At 40.0% G+C, this 22,590-nt stretch overlaps 1 protein-coding gene across 17 annotated transcripts in view; it reads right to left on the bottom strand.

Annotated features, from left to right (window-relative positions):
• The window catches only part of MCTP2 (multiple C2 and transmembrane domain containing 2), a 149,819-nt gene that overhangs the window by 19,378 nt on the left and 107,851 nt on the right, over nucleotides 1–22,590 (bottom strand). For all 17 annotated transcript variants that reach the window (XM_058422360.1, XM_040077311.2, XM_058422356.1 and 14 more), the window contains 2 exons: nucleotides 3,402–3,524; nucleotides 456–497 (listed from right to left, as the gene is read on the bottom strand). In XM_058422360.1, coding sequence (XP_058278343.1) covers nucleotides 456–497; nucleotides 3,402–3,524 — 165 coding nt within the window. The remainder of the gene's footprint in view (nucleotides 1–455; nucleotides 498–3,401; nucleotides 3,525–22,590) is intronic.

Genomic DNA, 22,590 nt, shown 5'->3' with positions numbered 1-22,590 from the left:
AAAGAAATGCTGAGAAAATTCTAACCAGCCCTCCACAAATCACCCCAATTCTGGCCTACCGAAGTGGAAATGCCAAATCGTTTGGGGAAAGCCGTTAGCAGGGAATGTCATCCAGCACTCGGAGCGGCAGGGAGGGGGGATGGATCCTTGTGCACACCTTTGCACCTCCTGCAGCCACACACCCCCCTGAAGGTGCACATTCACAAACGTGCGCCCACCACAGGGGGAGGCACACCCGGGGCTGTTCACTCACTTGGTGTTCAGGTCTGGCACAGGTACTGGAATGTTACACAAACCCATCCCCTCCTACTTTCCAAATGGCCAAGCAGCAAAGAGCTCGCAACTCTTTTCCCAGTTAATGCAAGTAATAAGTGAAGATTTATGGAGAGATCATTTGTTGGTGTTCCCCCACCTTCAGTCTGATTCCAGCCAACACAATTGTGAGATATGCTTACCTTATCATCTTCATCTTCATCTTCATCCAAGCCCATAAGCTCCTGCAGAAGCAGATGTCCATATTACAAAACACAACACTTATTTTTTAGTGACAGGCAATGCTCAAAAAGCTTATGATACTCCCACAAGGTTTCACTATACAATTTTCTCCAACTTCTATTGAAAGTCATTAAAAAATCCCACCACTTTCTCCTTTACAAAACAGCGTTTTTATATTCAAGGACCTTTCTTTTTTGTGATATTCTGAACAAAGCATGCAATACCCTATACAAGTTTTAAGTCTAAATAAAGCATTAGTGGCTGTGTCCAGTAATCTGAAGGCAACAGGCTTTCAAACACATTGCCAACTTTTGCTATCTGTAAACAGCTTTGTTCTCAGTCTTGCAAATGAACCAACTGGTATGTCAAGGCTGAGGACTCTATACTCAACTTGTTCCATCCCCACTGCCACAATGACTGCTCCCTCCCTTTAGGGCCATTACTGAAGCATCAGACTTTAGAAAACACATTAGTATGAACGTAATCAATCTCACGTAGAATCACAGTCAGATTTCTATGCAGCATTATTTCCTTCCTTTAACTTCTGTGCTGACAGGTAGGACAGAAAACAAAAGACTTGGCGAAGGCTCGGAATTAGGAGCACTTGGCTTTCAACTCAAGTATTTAATAAAATGAGCCTTTAACAGGGTCCTCTAGGTTTTTTTTTTTCCTTGGTTATTTAGTAGCTACATTTGAATCTGCGTACTACAAGTTTAAATACAGAAAACATGCAAAGAATGTGAGGAATCACAATAAAAAGATGTTTTGGATTTAGGGTTTCTTGGGGGTTGGGTGTTTCTCTTTTGGGGTTTTTAATTTCTTTTTTTTTTTTTTTTTTTTTCCCTGAAAAGCAGTTGCATCTAGGATGTAAAAGGTACTGGGAGTTCAGATAGCCAGATTTATTCTTTGGCTCTCTGGAATACACTGAGGAGCTGAATTAACACTGATCATGGCTTAAATTTCTATAGAAGCTCCCCATCTGTAAATCATAAAACATTTTACCAATATTCATGAATTTAGCCTCCTGGCGAGTAGATCAGGAGTACAAGGTTAATACTGTTATTCACATTTTATAACACAGAAATCAGAGAGAATTTGAGGTTCACTTTTGCAAAGACTCTTGCTTGCATTCCTCTGTATACACAAAATGTGTGTGCTGGCACAGAAAAACCAAAGGCAGTGAATATCCAGCCAAGGCCTGAAGAAGCAAAAAATAAATAAATGATTGTGTAAAAAGCATTGGCATTCTGAAGAAAACCTTTTCTCATCTGCAGGACAGATGTGACTGGGGCTAGCACCTGATTGTCTATTTTTGACCTACAGATGGTTAGAATCATAGGCACACATAAAAAAGGAATCAGGTAATATTAAAGGCACTTTGACTACTTGTTCCATATGATCCCAATCCTGCAAAGCACTTTGGCAGACGTGTGATCTTGCTTATGCAAAATGCATCCCTGAAATTTCATGGCATGGCACTGCTTACAGAATGTGCAACAGGAAAAGAGCCAAATTCCTGCTGGACCTTTCTTTAGTATTACCACAATTAGCTGTATTTTTAGAAATAGCCTTTTTGCACTGTCCACCTAAATGATGCTCTGCTCAGTTTTTCTGTCTTATGTGAGACTTCCCTCACCTGAACTTGCAACAAATTCACCACAGAATGAGAAAAGGGGCTGGAAGGCACTCTCTGCATATTTTTTTCTGTGTAAGTTATGATTGTTATTATTTACTGCCTTTTGTATTAAAAACAAAAACATCTGTTTGCCTGGGATTCTCCCACGTGGGAAGTTCTGCTTTTCTTGATGAAATCAAGTAGTCACTGAAGACATACAGTATCTTTTTGCATTATTCTGGACTTGCCTGAAACTGGAGAAAGGCATTTCTTTTACCATGTTTTCAAATTAAACCTCCCCTGGTCTGGATAACACAACTTCTCCTGTTTTCTAAGAATCTTTCCATGTGGGAGTGGACAAAAACTAAACTAGGAGCAAATTTTCACACTAAAACTAATAAACCAGCCATTGACTTTTTAAATTCTAGGATATTATGCCTTGGTGTAAAATTCACTTGACTCGTTGAAAATGAAGCCATGAAGAGTACTCATAAAGGTACTCTTCATGGCTTCATTTCTTGTTAAAAGAAATCATCAAAAGTTAGAAGGAAGCTATCCTTTGACTTCCATTTCATTACTGTATTTATTTCTCTTTTAAAACCAGAATATTATGGACATTCAGGAATTTACTTTCCTTTTTAGCTCTACTTATCATTGTTATGGGAGTAAAGACAGTGGTCAACATCAAACAGCATTTCATATCCCAAGAGCAGCACTTTTTCACACTTGGTTATTTCTGTATTTAACACTTCTGTATTCTTGATTATTTATGTATTTAAAACTTTATTTCTCCCAAGTTAAAAACCAAAGGCTAAATTTCTGGGGGAGGGAAAAAAATATTTGTCTTTTAAGAGTTGGGAGTGGGAAGGAGGAAGAAAAGCTTCTTAAGACCTCAGATCACAGGACAAGCTTCAAAAGAACTACATTCTCTTTTTGGATTCTATTGACTTTCCTCTTCTGTAAAACATGAATCATTAGTGTGTTGCAAAGTGCAATGGCAGGAGGAAAATGGCTTTTAAGAACTTGCTGCTTTGCAAATCTTTCTTAATTCAACTCAAAAAACATTTGTAGTTATTTAGGTAAGTGAAATCCTCCTACACACTCTCATCTTCTACTACTCTGAACGGTTTATTGCTTTAATTGAATAATGAAAATTGGGAGAACTGAGGTTTCTTTTCAGCAGCTTTGAAATAGAATGGCTACACAACCAGCTTAATGCCATTAAAACGCATGACACTTCGCTCAGGGGCAAACCAGGGGCTGCCAGAAATGGTAGTGGCACTCTACTTGCCTGGGCATCCTGGGCATTATTGACCTTCCCTGTTGTGACGAGGGAGAAATTGTAGGCAAAGAGCCCCAGCAAAGCCAGGGGCACCATGTACAGCTCCACGGTCCAGACTGTGATCATAAATACCTAGGAGAATACATACAAGGGTTAAAAGAGAGACATGTAAGAAAGGCTGTTAGTCGCCATCACTCTGCACATCCATCCTTGAATCTCTGCTAAGCTCATTCAGATTGTTATTATTTTGGCACGGAAATCTGCTCCCTCTGTTCTGTGTGAGTTCATTAGGCTGCTGGCTTGTTGGCTTCTCCTCCCCTGTACCTGGGGAAGGCCATGAACAGGAGGTCACTCCAAAGGGTTTCTCCACTCCTTCCTGGGACCCCTCCAACCTGAGAGCCTCTTGTCCTCAGTGCTGGTGTACAACAGATGCACTTAGAGAGGTAAACCTGCTCTACTCCATCAAACCCTCACTGCCAGCAGGTCTTTCGCAGGCTAGGGAAGAGAATCTTCCTCTTGTGCAACAGGAGCCATGGAGCGCCCTTGTCACTCCACAGGGAATGATCAGCAAATGCATCTTCACCATCAATCCACCTATACTCTTGGCACAGCAGCACAAAGGACTGTCACCTTGCAGGAGGCAAGGTTTAGGTTGCACATGATGCATTATTTTGGAAAAGGGTCCAGTCAGTCTAGTCTCCATTCTCACACGCTTGCTGTTTTTCAGCAACGGATATCCTGATTTCACTGGTTCTTTGGAGTCTCTTCTCCTAAAACCCAGTATAAATCTGTGTGTTTGGACTGGTATCTGACAAAACCCACTGAAAGCAAAACCAGAAGCCAAACTGGAAAAGCAAAACACACAAATAACACGATGGGAATCTAAAAAACATATAGCATTTTCCAAAAAAAAAGTATCAAGCCAAACTACAATCCTATCTTACAAGTACCAACACCACCTGAACAGACTGCAAACCTGGAGGGGTTGGCAATGCAAAGTTAATAAACTAAATCCAGAACTGCCATAAAATGTATGTTGTGATCCCATTTCCTTTTCTACTCATACATAGTGTTTCCAGAAGAACCGCCTAATGCTGGTAGCAACTTGAAGCTATTTTAAGCAATCTCCTTCAAAGACAAGGCACAAACACATTTTTCTGATTTTCTTCCCCCAAAATAGGCTGGTTTGATCAGAAGCAATGATCACGCTTTTAGAATAGTACAGGTAGATGGAAATGAGTCAGATCCAGTAAAAGAATCTCAAACAACAACAAAGGGAAAACTCTATGGGTGATGAGGAAGCTAAATCTACCTCCCCTAATCCTTGGCCTGCCAAATACTACATATAAAGACAATGCTGGCAGTTGTAGAATGGGATATTTATGGCAATGTATTTTGTGTTATGGACCTGAAAGAGTAACCACACTGTACCAAAGAAACACTCCCCATTGCATTCAGCAGTGTGAGAATTTACACTCCCACAAGACAGCAGCTGTTTTAGCTTTCTAAACAAAAAGCCTTGTGTGACATCAGACAAATGGCCAGTTAATACCTACCGTGGGCCAAACACAAACCAGAAAACAACGCCTGTATCCATAACCTTGCCCAAACAGTATTTTCTGGAGTGTACCTGATTTAATGTTAGCTGTTGCTATGCAAGGAATTAGACTGTCATCCTGTTCTTGGCATTTGTTGGCCAGTAAAGCAATCTTCGAGATATATTCATTTATAAAATGGGCTGACATCCAGGCAATATATCCCCATGCTATTGATTTGCAGCAGAGGAATGTGGAAGACAATTTGGTTTTGGGTTTGTTTTTTTCTCTTTTTGATCCTGTTTTTCAACATACTGAAAAATTAGAAGTGATAATGATTCACATAGCCACATTTAGTATGTAAGCAAGGCAACAGAAACACATGAATCCAGGCCAAGAATTGGTACTTGATTTGTCTTACAGGAGTCCTGCATAACTTTAGCTAATAAAACCTTTAATAATTTTGATATTCCAAGCTAAAACTTCTCCCATAAATGAAAAGTTCTAACCTGAACAAGTTCCTCTGAAGCTATTCCAATTCCCTTGGATGAATATATGCTTGTCTTTTAAGACAAAGTGAAGGTGATAACAGCTTCTGTCCTACCCTAAATGTCACTCCAAAGAACGAGGAACTGTTATTGCACATATCTCCACAGGTGTCTTTCTCAGGCACACACAGATTTAAAAAACAAAGACACACATATGAAAATACATCCTATCCTCATGTAAATCCCTTTCATAGAAATTCCTGTTTCCAGGTTTCAAAACATTCAGCCCGTGGGAGGGGGTTGCATTTGCACCACCTCCCTGGGGTATGAGTAAACTCATCCTTCTCCTGATGCAGCAAAAAGACCCCACCAGCAGCCAGCCAGGCAAAGTCCTACAAGGAGTCAATGAAGCTCTTGAAGAACCTCTCTTCATTCACTCAATTGCAGGACTTGACCCAATTTTAGTGCATCTGTCACCATCCTATGCGAACATCACCCTGCTCGGCTGCAAGTGCAACACAACCTTGCAATCACGGGTCATTCAGGCAAGCTACGAAATCAAGACCCTGGTGATTTTAGATCTGACAGTACATTTTGTGTATTATTAAGTTTCAGACCTCAAACAAAACTTCAAACTTAATTACAAAATCTCACAGTAGGCTCAATGGGTAGCTGAGGCATGCTGTCTCTTCCTCTCTAATGCTGACTGGTTAATCAGCTGTTGAGCTATAACTCAGACAGTGAAGCTTTGATAGAGCTCCCACATCCCCTTGACAAGAGCTGCTTTGCTGCTATTGCCACAGTACAGGGAACTTTCATTACTGTGACATGACACAGGCACAAGACAAATTGATTCAGCTATTCAGAAATTATTTAGCCTCGGAGGTATGGAAAATGATTGCTGTGAACATACAGTACATAATAAAAGTTCAGAGTGTGTTTATAGAGCGAATGGAAATATTTCTGTTGTTCTAACAGCCTTTTGAGTAGTTCTGCAGCATCAGTTTTCAAAGCAGATCCCAAGCAGGCCCGTGTCCTATTTTATCAATTTGCAGGGAGCTCCCTGACACTGACCACAGCACCAGCAGCCCTGTGACACAGATACCCACTTCCCAAATGACAAGGTCCTCAATCATGCGTGTTTTTACTCTCTCCCCAGTGATACCTTATGCTTGGGAGAAGGTCTTGAATTATGCTCCCTGAATTATTCTCTTATCAATATTTTTTTTTTGCCAAAACTCAAGAATGCCTCAGCTGCTGATGCAAATAATGGCTAATGCAAGGAAGAGTATCTTCCTGATTTCTTGTCCCCATCCCTAGTCTGCCTTTTGCCAAATACACAAACCAGCAAGGGAATCCATTAACAGGTTCAGATCACTTTCCCAGTACCACAGAAGTCAGGGACACAAACCATGGCCCTGCTTCAAATGATCCAGTTTCAACAAACCATTTCTTTTTTTCAATGTTTCCTGTTGTTAGACCGAGTTCTGTCAGACAAAATCCATGACATAATTGATACTGTTTCTGCCGGGCTTCACACTGTGCATGGGAGGAGTTAAAAGCACAGCAGCCAATTTCTAAACTAAGAGTTAAAGTAGTGGAAACGAGTTTTCTACAGTACTCCTTTTAATGCAATTCGAGAGTACAAAAGCCTATTATAGAAGTGAGCACTTTAATTCACACCATTCTAAAACAATGATCAAAATAGAAACAGGAATGGAATAGACCTATCTAGAGGGAAAGAAAAAAAAAAAAAAAAAAAGAGCTCTTGAAACTAATATTTAGACTAGAGCTCTACCTAAAAGACAACAGCAATATCACAGCCTTGGAGAAAGGACCACTTGATTTCAGCTGATTAATGTGCTGCTATTTCAAAGGGCCTAATAACTACAAGTTAAAGCTCTGGAGGTTTGGAAGCTGTTTCATCTGAAAATCATTGAAGAGGGGTCCAACTGTTCCTGTCAAGAAGCATGGAGTTTGAACAACCATGAGAGTGGCCCTTCTGACAGCAGTACAAAAGATGAGAGAAGGCAGTCTCAACTGAAAGTAAAAACAAACCCTTAGAAACACGTTTCAAATCTGGTTTTTCTGCCGCTCTGGTTCCAATTTAGCATCTGACTATTAAGACCAGATTTTAGACGGGTGTCTACTAAAATATGCCCATAAAACATTTGTCACCAGCAAACCCACAGTCATGGGATAGAACGGTTTTAAGAGGCTTAGAAATGTAGCGTAAGATAGGATTTTCTGCGTCATTTTTCTACACAGTAATTAAATTTTTTCTGAGTGCAAAATTAACAGGCTCTTTTTGACCCGGCGAGCCTTTGTGGTGCAGTGAGAGATGCTGTGTTGTGTGACATAGTAACTCTTGGACAACACCAGTGATGGGAGGAGAGTGATACATTCCATCAGATGGAAGAAATAAAAGTGAAAGGAGATTAAATGCATGCAAGGAACCTATGGTAAAAAGTTATTTTCTCGGCCAGGGTAGGCTCCAATGCTAATGAAATGCCTCATCAGCAGAGCTGTGAAAAATATTGTTTGAAGCTCCAAGTTTCAAAACCCGCAATTTAACCGAACTCTAAACTTCTAAGAGCTCATCAAAAGTTTCCTTGCGATTTATAAACACATTCTGTGTAACTCATGAAGGCAGGAGAAAACCTTGGGCTGATACTGCTGTGAACGTCCACGTTTGGTTTTGAACTAAACTAAACCAAACAGTGTATTTGATTCGAGACAGAAAGATGTGTTCCCCCTTATTTACAGGGGAGAAGAATTCTGCATTTTTAACTATTTTCTGGGCTACACAGTTCCAAGCTGCCATGTACACACAAATGAACTCTAGGAAACAGGAGACATTTTTGAGAATAAATATTCAGGGACAAATTCTCTATTTTTAGGGGGTTTCTAAGCTTTCAGTCCCTCTGCTCCAAACAAAATACAGGATATTAGCCAGTAACATAAGATACGGGCTCCCCAAAAGGGCACTCAAATCCCTTGGAGGCAGTAAGTCTGTCGACAAGAAATTATTTCTGACAGATACTTATTCCTGCCCTTAGACAGGGAGAGTACAAGTGTAGAGGAGAGAATGAACACACTCACAGAGAGCAGTGCATTTGCTCAATACGCGCATCTACAGCTGTGCGTATGGAGCCATTTCTTCCAGATATGGGCAATATGGATGCAGGAACACAGCAGTGCTGAGCTTGCACTGACAAAAATCAGGGCGATTTTTGGGCTTGGTGAGGGCCCAGCTTGATGGGAGTGCAGCAATGAGGCTTGTGCTCTTGGGCTGGCTTTGCATGGAATAGTGAGAGTATTAGGAAAAAAAAAAGCCATTAAAGAGAATGGGAATTATCTTAACACAGCCCCATTTCAAGGCACGACAAAAAAAGGTTGAGGAAACCATGTAGCATGCATTTCCCACTAAAGATCCTTTTCCAAAGACGCATTCCCGAGTAGTTGTGACTGATACGCTCCTTCCCACGCCCACCTGATGCTCCCTCACCTCAGAGCGTGCTCTTATTGTGCTTCACAGCTGTGGAACTGTAGCTCAAGGAGGGTGAGCAGTCACTCCCTCATTGCAATGCAATAGTGGAGAACGTGGCAGGAAGAGAAATTATACTTAAATAAACCAGCACTGGCAGCAGAAACCTATTTACTTTAGATTCAATTTGTTTTTTGTGTCCCCGGCAGAAGATCGTGGAGCATCTCAACAGCGGCACGGAACGTGCGCTGTATTGAACGGCAACGACCAAAATCAAAAATGACCTGAAGGAATACAGGGCTTTAAATATTTATGCCACATTACAAATTATCTCTGCATTGCTCCAAACACCAGCATACAACTTACTAATTTAAGGGTGTACCACAAGGCAAAAAGCTCTTCGAAGCAAGTGTAAGCAGAACTGGAATCCAAAAACAAAGACACAAAAAATCCACTTAAACATCCCAAAAGCCAAATCAAAAAATCAAATTGCGTCCCAAAGAACCTCAGTCTGCCTAACATATGACTGCACAGAACCAAGCAGAAATAAAGGATATATTTGCACAATTTCTTACCACATGCATCAACCGATATTATTTCCCCCCTCCCCTCAGGTAATGCTTTGGATAACAAACAACAAGCCATGTTTGCCCAACCCAGTTGTCTGCAGAGGCTAAATGACACAAAGCCACGTCCTGCTGTCATATCCACATCCCAACTCTTCCCAACTGCATTTTGCTGAATGAATGGCCCAGGATGAGCTCAAGGGGGAAAAGGGGGCCTCAACTTGTTGGGAGGTACCCAGCTTGTGCTTGACAATTGACATCACGTCTAAGGATTCAACAAGAAAAAGGAGTAAAAGAATAAAGCCTGTGGAGGATGGGAGCTCTGGTCAGCATGGTCACAATTTTACCAAATATTCAAAAGCAAATGAAAACAAAAACAATATTACCCACTCCCAACAAAAAGAAGAGATGCAAACCCAACAAAAATAGCCCCAAAAACACGTGTAAAAACTCATACTGTTTAAGTCAATATGTGTTAGGGCCTTGTTTGTCATTGCCTGATTTAGACTCTTCAGGGGGATCTCATTTTCTCTGCTGCTGGTAGGAAGTAGAGACTCATTTGTGTTTTAAATGAAAGCTGTGATTCATGTGCAATCACAGGACTCTTAAGAAGTAGTGCTTTAAGAAGAAGCATGTTCTGCAAAAGTCGCAGAGAAATCAGAAGAGCTGACAATATTGCAATCTGTTCTCCACCATCCTCTTGGGACACTGCTGTTGGAAACTCCATCAGGGAAGGTTGGGATGCCACACTCAAGACTGCAAACACTTACAAAATGTCCCCACTCTGAGCCTGAATTGCTGTTGTCATTAACATGTTCAATGGATTTGTCCCCTACTCATAACAATGCCTGGAATCAGAAAGAGATAACAACAAAACAAAAACTAAGCTAATTAAAAAGTGTCAGTTTTCTTTTATTCTGATTATTTTTGTTACGTTAATGAGGTTACCCAGCCTAGAAAAGGGGAACCAAGATCCACAGATATATTTCTGTAATGAGGAGGTCAGGGAAGAGGCACTCAGTCTAAATTTATTTCACTGAACTTACCACTTGTAAAGTCTGTGTGTAAGTTAAGATTTCTGTATTGCATTCCAACTATTTGATAATTACCTGGCACACTGGCCAGTGTGGATGATAATTTCCAACACCAAGGGGTGCATGCCTGGGAGTGTCACTTCTGTCCTCTAAAACATGTGCATTTAACCCCCAAAGCCAATGCCCACGAGTCTAGTGGGTGCCCCTGTCCAATTCTCTTGTGGCTCCTACTTTGTCCCTAATCCCTCAAAGAGGCTGAAACAAAATCAGCTACAACACGAGTTTTGGGTTCTATATTTATGTACGTACAACCATTTTAGAGTAAAAGATTTCAAATCCTTCTAGGCGGCAGACACTGAAGAAATAGCTGTTTGCCAACATGCTGACTGGTCTAATTTTTCCCTCATGCTTTTATCTAGCGTATTTTACATTTCCTGTGCCAAGTAAAATACAGTTAAGACCCTCAAGAAATAAAGCTTAAAATCAGAAAAAAAAAAAAAAAAAAAAAAAAAAAAAAAAAAAAAAAAAAAAGAGCGAGAGAGAAAAAAAAACCACAACAGTTTTCTATGTTTTGGGGTAATCCTCTGGGGATGGGCCAGGGGAATAAATCTGCATGCTATTTCTAAAGGGGTTACTACCACAGACCAAGGGGACTGGAGAAGATCCCAAACCAAAGAGAGAGTGACATGCAAGAAAAAAAAAAAAAAAAAAAAAAAAATCTGTTGTTTTATATCATAGATAAATTAAATGGTCATTTTTAATTCTAATGTTTTGGTTTGTTTATCAGCCAGGTCATAGCTCTGGAATTATTCTCATACACAAAGTTATCATCTATTTGCAGGGAAGACAGGCATCATGCAAGTTAAAAGCTTGATCTTATAGTAAATAATTCTTCCAAAATGCATCGGGAAAAAAAAAAAAAAAAAAAGTGCTATTTAAAAGAAAGCAAAAATGTAGGCAAATTTTATTATTCTGGATAAGGTGAACACTTTAAAAGGGTCATGAAAAAAATTATCATTGGCTGAGCTGATAAAAGTCCACTTATGTGGAGATGTATTTGTTAACATTTTGAGAAACATTAGCAGCAAGGGACAGATGGTGATGTAATTGTTGAGCAGTGGAAGGAGTGGTGGTGGAAGTGCTCTTAAATTTGGGCTCTCAACTGGGTTCCGATTGGTAACAAATGGGAGTCTTAAATGATATGTTTAAACTACTTTAATGACTCCTCCTTCATGTTCATAGTGTAAATTAGAGCTGAATGAGTAAAGGAAAAGGGCTCTCTAATGAAGCAAACATGTTAAACTTGTTAGACAGTGTTCAGGGAGAATCACACATAAGGTTATTTCTCTGGTATCTCAGCTACGGCACAGGGGGGAAAAGAAATAAATCAAAAACCAGGTATGCAGGATCTGGCAGTAAATGAGGAATAGATGATTGTAACACCATTGGTTCAAAATTGCCTGGTACCCCCTTTTCCAAAACCTCCTAAAAAAAAACGTTTCCAGACGGAAACAGAGCAAAGGACCAAAAAATAATTTTAAAAACTCCTAAACCAACAAACCAGTAAACCAAGACCACAAACCCAGAAATCTAAAAACACCTCTAAATCGCGTATAAAACAGTGAGATGATATCCTTTCAGGCAAAGAATTCCAGATTATTTATTCTCTGTCCTTAAACTGAACCTGGGACTCCCCAACCCCAGGGCCCAGAAAGTCTCTTCATGCGCCTGGGATGGATTTCCCACACTGAAGAGGAGCAATGTAGCTCACAACTGAACCCCAGCTCTCCTCACACCTGACACACACCCAGGACACCAGGAACAGTGTGACTGCACAACACTTAAACTATTGCAGCAAGTTCATAATCTGCAGTGTGACAAAATTGCTGCATTACAGAACAAATGCATGAAGCTGACTGAGGCTCACTGTAATTACACCCTGGGTATGTTACCATTACAAGCTAACAGCAGTGACACACAAAAACACCCCCTCTATATTGACAGCATGACTATGTAATAGAGATTTTCCACCAGCAGACCTGTAGCATCTTGCTTTCCAAAACACAGAATAATCCTAAAGAAAATGAGAGGAGAAAAAAAAAAAAAAAAAAAGGCAAGACCTCCACAATTTCAGGCAGCTGTTCAGGTAAAACTAAAGCGAGGAGATTGTTTATTTTAATAAAGCTATTATATGTGCAACCCCAAATTAGGAATGGCAGGAGACTGGGGGATGCCTAAACCATCACCACCTGTTTGCCCTGAAAATCAATTAAAGTCACACTATCACAGCAATCCCTTCCTAGCTAATAAAAGTTATACAGCTTCAGCATGCAGCTTTAGGTGCTTTGTGGGAATGTGCCTGAAATCTAAATCCTGAGTCTCACATTACTTCAACACTAAACACAACTCTGAACCACTGTAAAACTTGCTTTTTTGGGGTTAGAGAAAGTGTTAAGAGAAAAGAGATCCCGAAATGCTGTTTTGATGCAGTGGATTGAACTAATAATCAGTAAATTCTAGCAATTCAGCCAAGAACATTATATAGAGCTTGAAGTAGGAGAAAACTGAAGTCCTTTATGACACATGCCTGTTCAACATATTCTGTGCTGCAGAACAGATCCAACTTTACAAGTTGAAAGCAAGGGCAGTAGAGACATCCCAAGTGTTTTAGTAATTAAACGAATATGCATAATGAACCATATGCCCAAAGGGCCTGTTCTTCATGTGGGCCAGATTTTTGTTTGAATTTTTAATTTTTATATACAGATGAAACATTTCATGTAATATAGCAACAGTGCAAAGGAACATGCTATGCAGGAAGGGAAGGAGGAATTACCCATCTGAGAACGATCAGAATACACTTGATGAATTCTGCTCCTCAATTTCCGATTCAGAGCCAAGAGGGCTTTAAAAAAAAAAAAAAGGAAAGAAAGAAAGAAAAAATCCTTTTCTCCTTTGAACAGCTGTATTATTCATCTGCTCAGAGTCTAGAAAAGAAGCATTGAATATATCTATATTTATATAGGTCATATTTATACATTTATGTGTGAAATGGATTTGATACACCAACACATTTAGATGCTGCAAGACTAGCAAAAACACAGACACTAGCAAATTGAAAAGCTTCTGATCTACCAGAAAAAAAAAAAAAAAAAAGCTACAGGATGGCTTTCTGGTCAGCAGGACCTGTCACTTTCTGTGAGCTGTAGTGAAACAGGACACACTCATGTCTCCTGTGAAACAGGAGCGGGCATTTTGAAAAAGATGGGTCAAATTCCACTCTTGTTACAGCAATGTTACCCCACTGGGAACGTGAGGATACCACGGCCTTGTGGCAGAAATATCAAATCTCCCAAGTTCTCCTGGGGTGGAGCAGTGCTTCTCCTCTCCCCGTAACATTTACCTTTTTGTTCCATCCCTTGCCCTTAAAGTTCTTTCCAAGCAAAAGCAGCATCCTTTGCAAACATAAGCTATTTCAAATATCTAGCCTGCCAAATAATAAACTGGTTCTTTTAAGTGGTTCTGATCTACTGGGCAAATCTTTATTTTGCTTCAAAAAACCAGCGACAGGGGTCAGGTACTCGTCAGTGTGGACATTCTGGTACAGAAGCAGAAAAAGTTTCACACCTTGAGCTTTACCAGATTTCTGAGCAAGTTTTTGTTTCAGGCTTTATGGACCAGGAGAACTCAAATGCTAATCAGACTTAGATTAGAGGGGAATATTTTGGGAGTGAATAGCAGAGTGCCTCGCAGTAGCTGAGGGGTGGCACTGCCCTGGATAAACGAGCTGTGGCTCTGAGTGCCAGACTCGGTCCCACGGACGTGCTGGGGAAGCACCAGCCCAGAAATAAGGGATGGAGACCACAATGTGAACACTTCCGAATTAAAAGGGTGACTTTTCATCAAACTCAGCAGTTAAACTTTTCATGGGACTTCAGGAAGTCCTATAACCAAAAGTAAGTGGCATGGCAATGTAGGAGCAACGCCGGTCTCAGGACTTAGGGTATTTAAAAGCTGAAATTGTTGTAAATAGTAGCATTCATCGCTCTCAGTCCTAATTCGGGGTCTGTGCTTTGGCCACTGCTTGGTTTGCATGATCTAGTGGTCTCCATGGAAAGACAGATAAACTTCAACAGCTGTCAGAAGACAAAAAATTGACAAGGAGCATCACCTTTCCTGACTGTTTAAATCCTTTAAGGAAGTGTTGGAGCAATTAGAGAGGGAGTTTAATCTTTGCAGAGTGCATTAACACTCTCCGACCTCCCAGACTATAGATCAGACCTCAGACACATAATGCTTCCCTAAGGCTTTTTAACCAGAGCATTTGATCTCATTGCCACTCCGTGTGTCTTACTGCAGGTATCAGTGTGTGAGACAGGATTTGTTAGGCACTAAAAGACCACTGGCTCTGCCAGTATTCAAACAACTTTCAAAAAAGAGAGCAGGAACTGCTTTCACTGCATCACATGCTGCTGCAGGAGTACTACTTCCCAGAAGAAGGAAAAAAAAAGCCAAAAAAAAAAAAAAAAAAAAAAAAAAAAAAAAAAACAGAAAAAGAAACAAAACAAGATTAAAACCATCCAGAGTAGCTCTGCAAAATGTCTTCATTTTTATTAATCTCATATTTCCTTTCTACTGCCACTGTTTATTTCCCAGCTTTGGAATATAAATCTATTTTTTTTAATAGCTTAGATTACTTTTTTTATTCATAGAAACAGCTATCTGATAATAATTTCAAAATACTTCATTTCTTAACCCCTGCAGAGGGACTTAAGGGAAAGGGAATTAGGAAGACAGGTCTAGTTTATTAAGGAAATTGAAATATATCATTGCAAATAATTTTCCCAAATGTGTACATGGAAGTATCTGGGGAAGTTTTCTTAACTGCTAGAACAAGTCATCATCTGATTCCTGATGGGCATGTTCAGTTTAAAAAAAAAAAAAAAAAAAAAAAAAAAAAAGCTAATATCACTCTATCAATTATGCATTTCCCATTTAATATTCTAAACATTTTAAGAAAATTTGCTTAGTGCAAATTTTTAATGGAATTAGACTTTCTTCCCATCATGTTCTGGCAGAAGCCACATCTCCTATGGTCAATACATAACGGGAGGATAAAACCAGCTCACTGGATTCCTACCCACTGCTAAAAAATGGGTGCTGCAGCCTCCCTGAACACTGGGGGTTCTCCCCCCACCCCATGAAGTGCATTTGAGGAACCCTTATGGCTAAAAATATTTAAATGAGGCTATTAGTGCTTCTCATTAGCAGCAGGATTTTGTTTTACTTTTCTAGACCTACAAAAAGTGCCTTTTTGTGGAGTACCTGCACTACAAAAAGGTTTGGCTGCTGTTGAAATGGGTATCTCAAATTTGCCAAGCCAAGCGCATCACAAATGACAAAAAGGTCACATATACCCAGTATATTTAAAAACAAGCAAGCCTTCAAAGTCAAAGTGTAATGCAGTTATTTCTAATCTGAACAAACAATAGAATGCATCTAATGAAAGCTGACAATTGGCTTTGATACAGAGATGTGCTGCTCTTCTCTTCCATTAAAAGATGAAAGCTGAAGGAAAGTACAGAAGACAGCGACTTCTCCCAAAACAAAAGTAGAAAGTTCTGAACCTGAGCTAGCAAAGGAGTTAAAAGCTGTTTCAGTGAAGACTTTTGCTCACCTTTGGCACTCATCTCTCAGTAAACATGCTGACTTTACATGGGTAGTGCTAAAGGTAAAATAAATCAGCATATTAGACTGGTACAAAAACACTACATGTTTTACATATTTATTAACACTTCTCAAAATCACAGCACTACCTTTAAAAAAATAAAAAAAATAAATAAACCCACACAGAAAAACAAAAAGAATCCAGCTAAGCTTGACTACAGTGTGGATGCCACAATTAAGAATAACAGATTTCATTTTCCTGAAGTTGTTGGGAAAGACATCAAAACTCTATTGATGTTACTGGGAGCAGTGCAAACCTTTACTGTGGAAGCAGTCAAATTTATACATAATTAATAGTAAAGTTTTTTTTTAATCAGAATTCTGTTATTTTGCAGTCATCCCACTGCTTCAGGTTTATTTCCAACTGAATATAAAATTAAATTAAAAAAAAAAAAAAAAAACCATAAGGGACATATCCTGATTTAAGGTACTTTTACTATTACTGCTATCCTCAAACAGCCCAAGAACTTTCTGGTTATTTAAGAATTACCCCTAAGTAAAACCACATCCTAATTGCTAATAAAGAAAAGTAAAGCTAAATGAGAACAGACTTTTAAAAAAAAGTGTATTTGCTCTGCAGCTTCTCTACTAATCTCTTTTTTATTTCAGAACTTGTAAAGGATCCAACTCTTTCTCATTTAAAAGAAAAAAAAAAAAGAAAAAAAAAAGAAAAAAAAAAAAGAAAAAGCCTGACAAGCAGAACGCCTTAAGAGAAATCCCTCAAGGTGTATCTGTCTCCATCATAAAACCAAAATGTTGCATTACCTTCAAATAGGAAATTTCTTCCAGTTGTCACGATTTCTGCAACTAGTGTTACATTAGCACTGAGAGAAAGGGTGAATTAAATTAAAAATAAAATAGTTCGAGCAAGAGAAAGAAAACCTGCCAGAAAAATCTGACAAAAGCCTGAATGCCAGAGCTGGCTCATTCCTGAGGGTTCATCGCCATCTAGAGGCTTTTCCTCCCCTCAGAAACCCTGATGATTCTATTCACACAGGATTTTTTTGCCCAAAACGAGGATGTAGATTTTTTAACTGATGCTAAATAACACGGGTTTGCCAAAGTTGATGGAGTTGCAGTGATTTAAATCACCTACAGATGTGTCTCTACTTATTCCCTCATTTTGGAACAATAAAAACTTCCTCTACACTTCAGGGGAATGCAGTGTTGCTCTAAGCTTACGTTCACGTTAAAAATAATTTAAAAAAAAAACCACAAAAAAAAACCACCCTGCCTTTTTATAATTAAAAAAAAAAAAAAAATACTCATAGGGTGTTCCACCAATGACATGGGCAATAATAGTCAATGTCTACAATTTTCCTGTAAAACTGAGTGCTTTAAAGTACTTTCTAAGAGGTGTCAGGTCAAAGCAATGTGAATAATGAGACAAACCCAAGCAGATGCTGACTGAAAGAAAATCAATACACCTGTGGCTCTGGGGGGGGGGAAAAAAGAGCACACTAAGTATAAGAATTTTTAATTTTGATTGAATTTTCGCTTCCTTATACAGACCTTTTTCATCGTACATGCCATGGGTTTCCTGCCTTTTTTTGTTTGTTTGTTTGGGCTGAGCCGTATGTTTTTCCCATACAGCTTGCAGAGTTTAAATCCATGCCAACTTCGGGAATTTTACAAATAAGCTTCTCAAATTCTGGTATTTCCAATGGTGGTGGGTAAGTAGCTTCTGTCTCACACTCCTGTTTAATGAGTCTCACGCAGATGCAACATTCATTCAACTCAGAATACTAATTTCATCTTTGTTTACGCAATTTCTAGTCTATGAATAAAGTGAACTTTCAGGAAAAAGCACCAGGCAAATTGGGAAAATGAAAATTACTAGATCCTGACATGGAAAAATCATCTCTTTAGGATCAGATAAGACAGCAAATTATTGCAGATAAATTTCTCTTGGTTTTCAGCCTGCCATTCAATTCAGAAGAATTACAAGTCAGAATCTTGTGATAAGAATCAAAAATTCAGAGGATGCCCAAGAGTTTTAATCTGAAGTTCCTCTAAAGAACTTAAGACTGCAAAAAGAAATACAGCACAAAAGAAAAGCCAGCTTTCAGGTAGTGGGCACGTCAGCCTTGTCTAAATTTTTTGTGGCAAATTCCTGAAGTCAGAAAGGAGGTTTGTAAGATAACCATAAAAACCATGAGCCAAATTCACCTTTGACATAATCCAAGTTTAGCAGTTTTGTTGGGAGTAAAGGAACCAGTGCTGCCTTCCTGAGAATTTCACCTTTTCTAAAGCAGTTAAATAATAGCCAAAGGTTTAAAAAAAAAAAAAAAAATTAAATGCTAATGAGTGATTACACTCACAGTAGGGAGAACACAGAATATCTGCTAGCGAGGCATTAGATACAGGAGTTCAGCAGTGTTAAATATACAAATGAACCCAGCAACAGGCAAGAGTATTATTTTACTGTGCTGAACAAAGCAAAATAAATACAAGGCGTGCAAAAATAAATAGGAAAAGTACAGAATAGCATAAGATCAACAACAACCTTTTGCAAAGCTTCAGGACTTCGAAAGACACAAGACGTTATATAGTTAGGAAAAATAAAAAATAATTTTGGGGTTTTTTTTTTTTTTTAAAAAGGGGGCTGCATCAATCAAACGGCAAAAGTAAAACACCATGTAGCAAACTCCAGCCAGACCACAAAGAGGGGGTTTGCTCTTCATAAACATCAGATCAGGCAGCTAAAATTATTACCGAAGCGCTCTTGTAGCTGTCACCTGTGGTGGGTATAATTACAGGCTACTGCTGCAAGCACGCCCACGTCATATGGCAATAAAAGGACCTACAGCTTGCCAAGACCAGGCAGACAATGGAGAACACACACCACCTGACGAGAGCCCAAAAAGATCAGCCAGGGAGACTAATAAAAATGACAGCTTCGAAACAAATGACAGAGCTTCAACCACCAGGGGAAAAAAAAAAAAATAAATAAAACAAATAAAAGGCGATATCAAATTAGCTGGAAAAGCAAGCACCAAGCAGAGTTCTCCAACAGGTTGCAACCTGAGCACAAAGGCAGGCAAGAGGGATTTGAGGATGCAGTTATTTCAGGTTTTAGTTTAGAAAGAGCCCTTTTTCATTTGCTTTATTTTTTTTATTATTAGATAAAATGTATCCTCACTTGATCTTAGCTTTGCAGGCTGTCATTAAATAGCCAAAGACATGAAAACTACACTTCCAATCTGGTTCAGGAGAGCGACAGATACACGTATCTATTTAGCTACCTTAGCACCAACACCTTCTAGGGATAAATCCACACACTACAACAAAGCTGAATTTCTTTCTCCTTGCCTTAATTCTTGACTGGATGCCTGCATACACGTTCCTGCAGCTGCACAGAGGCTGATTCTACATCAGGACTGTTCTTTTGCCCAAATACTTGGATTACAGAGTTTAACACACACACAGCCAAGGTATTAAAAGGCTTTATCGTCAATTAAACCCAACAAAATGCAATTTAGGAGTGAGAGGCAGTGATTTAGGTCTCTCTGGTTACCAGGGCTGAGGGAATCATTTCGATGCGATGCATTCAAGTTTTGAGTACAGGACAGAGAAAGCCTCAAAAATATCAGCACAGCATAATTTAAGAGGAAGATCCCCAACCCCAAAATGAAGGGAATTACTATATAGGGTAAATGTTCTTGTTAAGCCCACACAGAGGAAATGACTCCTCAGATACAAAAGATAGTTTTGTTTTTATTTTCCATCATTTCACTGGTAAGAAGCAAATCCCCAAAACTCCTGAGCTGGAAACATAAGGCCATCCATCTTTTTCAAAGTTAAAAGGGATATTTCTATTGGTCTCTGCTCAGCTCCATCTCACCCTGACTCCAAAGCTTCAAACTTTGCTTTTAAAATATTGTTTATTGTGTTGTCAAGGCTCAAAGTAGTTATTTCCCTATTAACTTTGTCCTTGTTTGTTCTTGCATTTTTGAAAGAGCTGGAAATAACATGTGTTTACTTTGCTGTGCGTCTCTCAGCATCGTCAATATCACTGTTGCCATTCCAGGAATTTTAACTGCTGCAGCAAAGCAAAGTCTGGGATCTCGAGCTTAAATTGCATCCCCTCCCCACCTCAACCACGGAAGAATAACAGTGGAAATGTAAAAACTGCTGGGGAAAGGGTGACACCATCTCCTTTAATCGTCTGGAGGAGCCTGTTTCTCATCTGAGCAGCCACTTGCGGCAGGTACCGTGCTCCTGACAGCTCTGCAGCCAGAGCTGCTGCGGCTGCACAGGCGCTGCCACCAGCAGCCAGGGGGAAGCAGGATGGAAACGCTCCCTCCATCACCAGGAAAGCGCTTTTTTATAACAGCCCGAAATAAAAACACACACCTCTCCACTCCAACTGCGCTGGAGTTCCAGACAAGGATCCTAGATGTGCCTCTGCCAGGGATTTGCGGAGGGAAAAGAGGGGAAGAAATGTTGGGGGCTCTGAAGAATTACTTACTAGGTCAAATTCCTGAAACCTGCCTCTCGCTGCTCCTCCAGCACCAGCTCTAGCCTTAACATGAGCGAATTTCTGTGGAAGTGTTATTTTACGGCTCCCCTATTTAAATAGAAACTGCCTTCGTTGCTCTGCCGACTGCTTCTTTAAAACTGTAGCAAAACACAAGCTGCAAATGGGCTGAGAACAGCCCTTAGCAAAAGCTCCACAGTAAAGCGGATGTAAAGACCATCTCTTTTGCATTAATACTTTTTCCCTTCCTTTTTTTTTTTTTTCTTTTTAAGTTTTTCCTTCTTCCAAGTTCCCTATTCAGTGTTTGAAGAATACTCATTCTTCTCTCTTTAGGATTACATCTATTCATTTTATTTAGCTTTTTAATGTGGAGACATTTTAATCTACCATTACTTTAATGCTGTTCCCAAATAGTTTGGGAATAAAGATTTATATTTCGTCTTCAGCTGTGAAGATGAAAAAAAAAAAAAAAAGGGGGGGGGGGGGTTAGGACAAAAGACTATACCCTTCTCATCAGTTACACATGTAGCCATGGCACCGTGGTTTGTGCTTTGTATCAGGGAACTGCTTGTTCAAAATTAGCAGACAATCCACAGGGAAAATAAGAAATATTTTAGGGGAGCTCATGTGAACGCACATCTTGCCTCCCCAGCCTACAGAAGAGAGAATTATTTACCACCTGCTGGTAAATATTTAGTTAAATTAAACCTCTCTCCTCTGTTTGGTTGGCCAGAGGTGCAAGAGAGGTTGGGTGACTCAGTCTCTTACTCCGAGGCTGCTACTGGTCTCCCTTCTCCACAGATTTCTCAGGTTCCCTGTGAAACTTTCATCCCAAAAGTTTCTTTTTATTGATCTATAACTCCCCTCCCATCAAATAAAATGAATCACTGTGTTGCAAAACGACGCAGGAGTTAAATCGGATGTTTCACCCATATATTGTTGTCATGTCCAGGGCTGAATTATGCACAGTACAAACAGGGCTGGAACATTTTGTGCTTTGCTCTGGAAAGCCAAACCATAACATGCAGGAGACACTTGTCGACATACAGAATGAGAGATTTACCCCAAGTAAACTCCAGAAGGCTCGGATTTTGAGTTAACAAATATCTTTCCTGAGGGGATAAAGAACATTTCCCTCTTACTGATAGGCAATTAGCAATTTTAAAGGACACTGTCAACAAGCAAATGGCCTTTTGCCCATAGTTCATCACTATAAATATAGCCCAGCTCAACAGGGATCAAAACTCGTTCATGTCTAATAAGATGATTGGTGTCCTCTCTCTGAGATGAGTTTAGCTGGGCTCAGATCCAGCTCCTGTTTCAGGAGCTGAAGTGGCAGCGTTCAATCACACACTCAGCGGAGATGCCCACGAGTTCACAGGCTGCAGGCTCTGTCCTCTCTCTGCTGCTGCCCCAGCTTAGACCTGAAGGAAACTGGCAGAGCCATGCACATCCCTGCAGCCTCACCCAGCCAGCCCTGGGGCTCCTCAGCCTTCCAGGCTCCCACAGCCCAAGCAGCCAGTGCCAAGAACCAGGCATCCTTCTGGTTTAAAGAGCTTTGGCGGTCTCAATGGAGAAGAGTGACAAAATCCCACCTCTGCAGCAAGGAGCACGAAAGATGACATTTGGGTTGTGCTGCTGCCTCCACAACCCCAAGAGCTTCCTTGCCCTTGCATCAGCCAGCTTTCTGGGAAGCCCAAAGTGCTCCAAAATGACCCCATGCCTGTCATTTTCCCAGCTGCCCCCCATCAAATAGCTGCAGTGAGTCTGACCACAAGCCCCACATTGCCAACACATTATGCTGCATCACCACACATTCCTCCCCTTCCTCCCAGCACCGAGCCATCATAAAACAATTAACAGACACAGTGTAATGTCACT

The sequence above is a fragment of the Hirundo rustica genome, chromosome 13 (genome assembly GCF_015227805.2).
Source record: "Hirundo rustica isolate bHirRus1 chromosome 13, bHirRus1.pri.v3, whole genome shotgun sequence".
Classification (NCBI taxonomy): Eukaryota; Metazoa; Chordata; class Aves; order Passeriformes; family Hirundinidae; genus Hirundo; species Hirundo rustica.
Note: the sequence above shows the minus strand (reverse complement) of the source record. Positions and strands in the feature narration are given on the sequence as shown.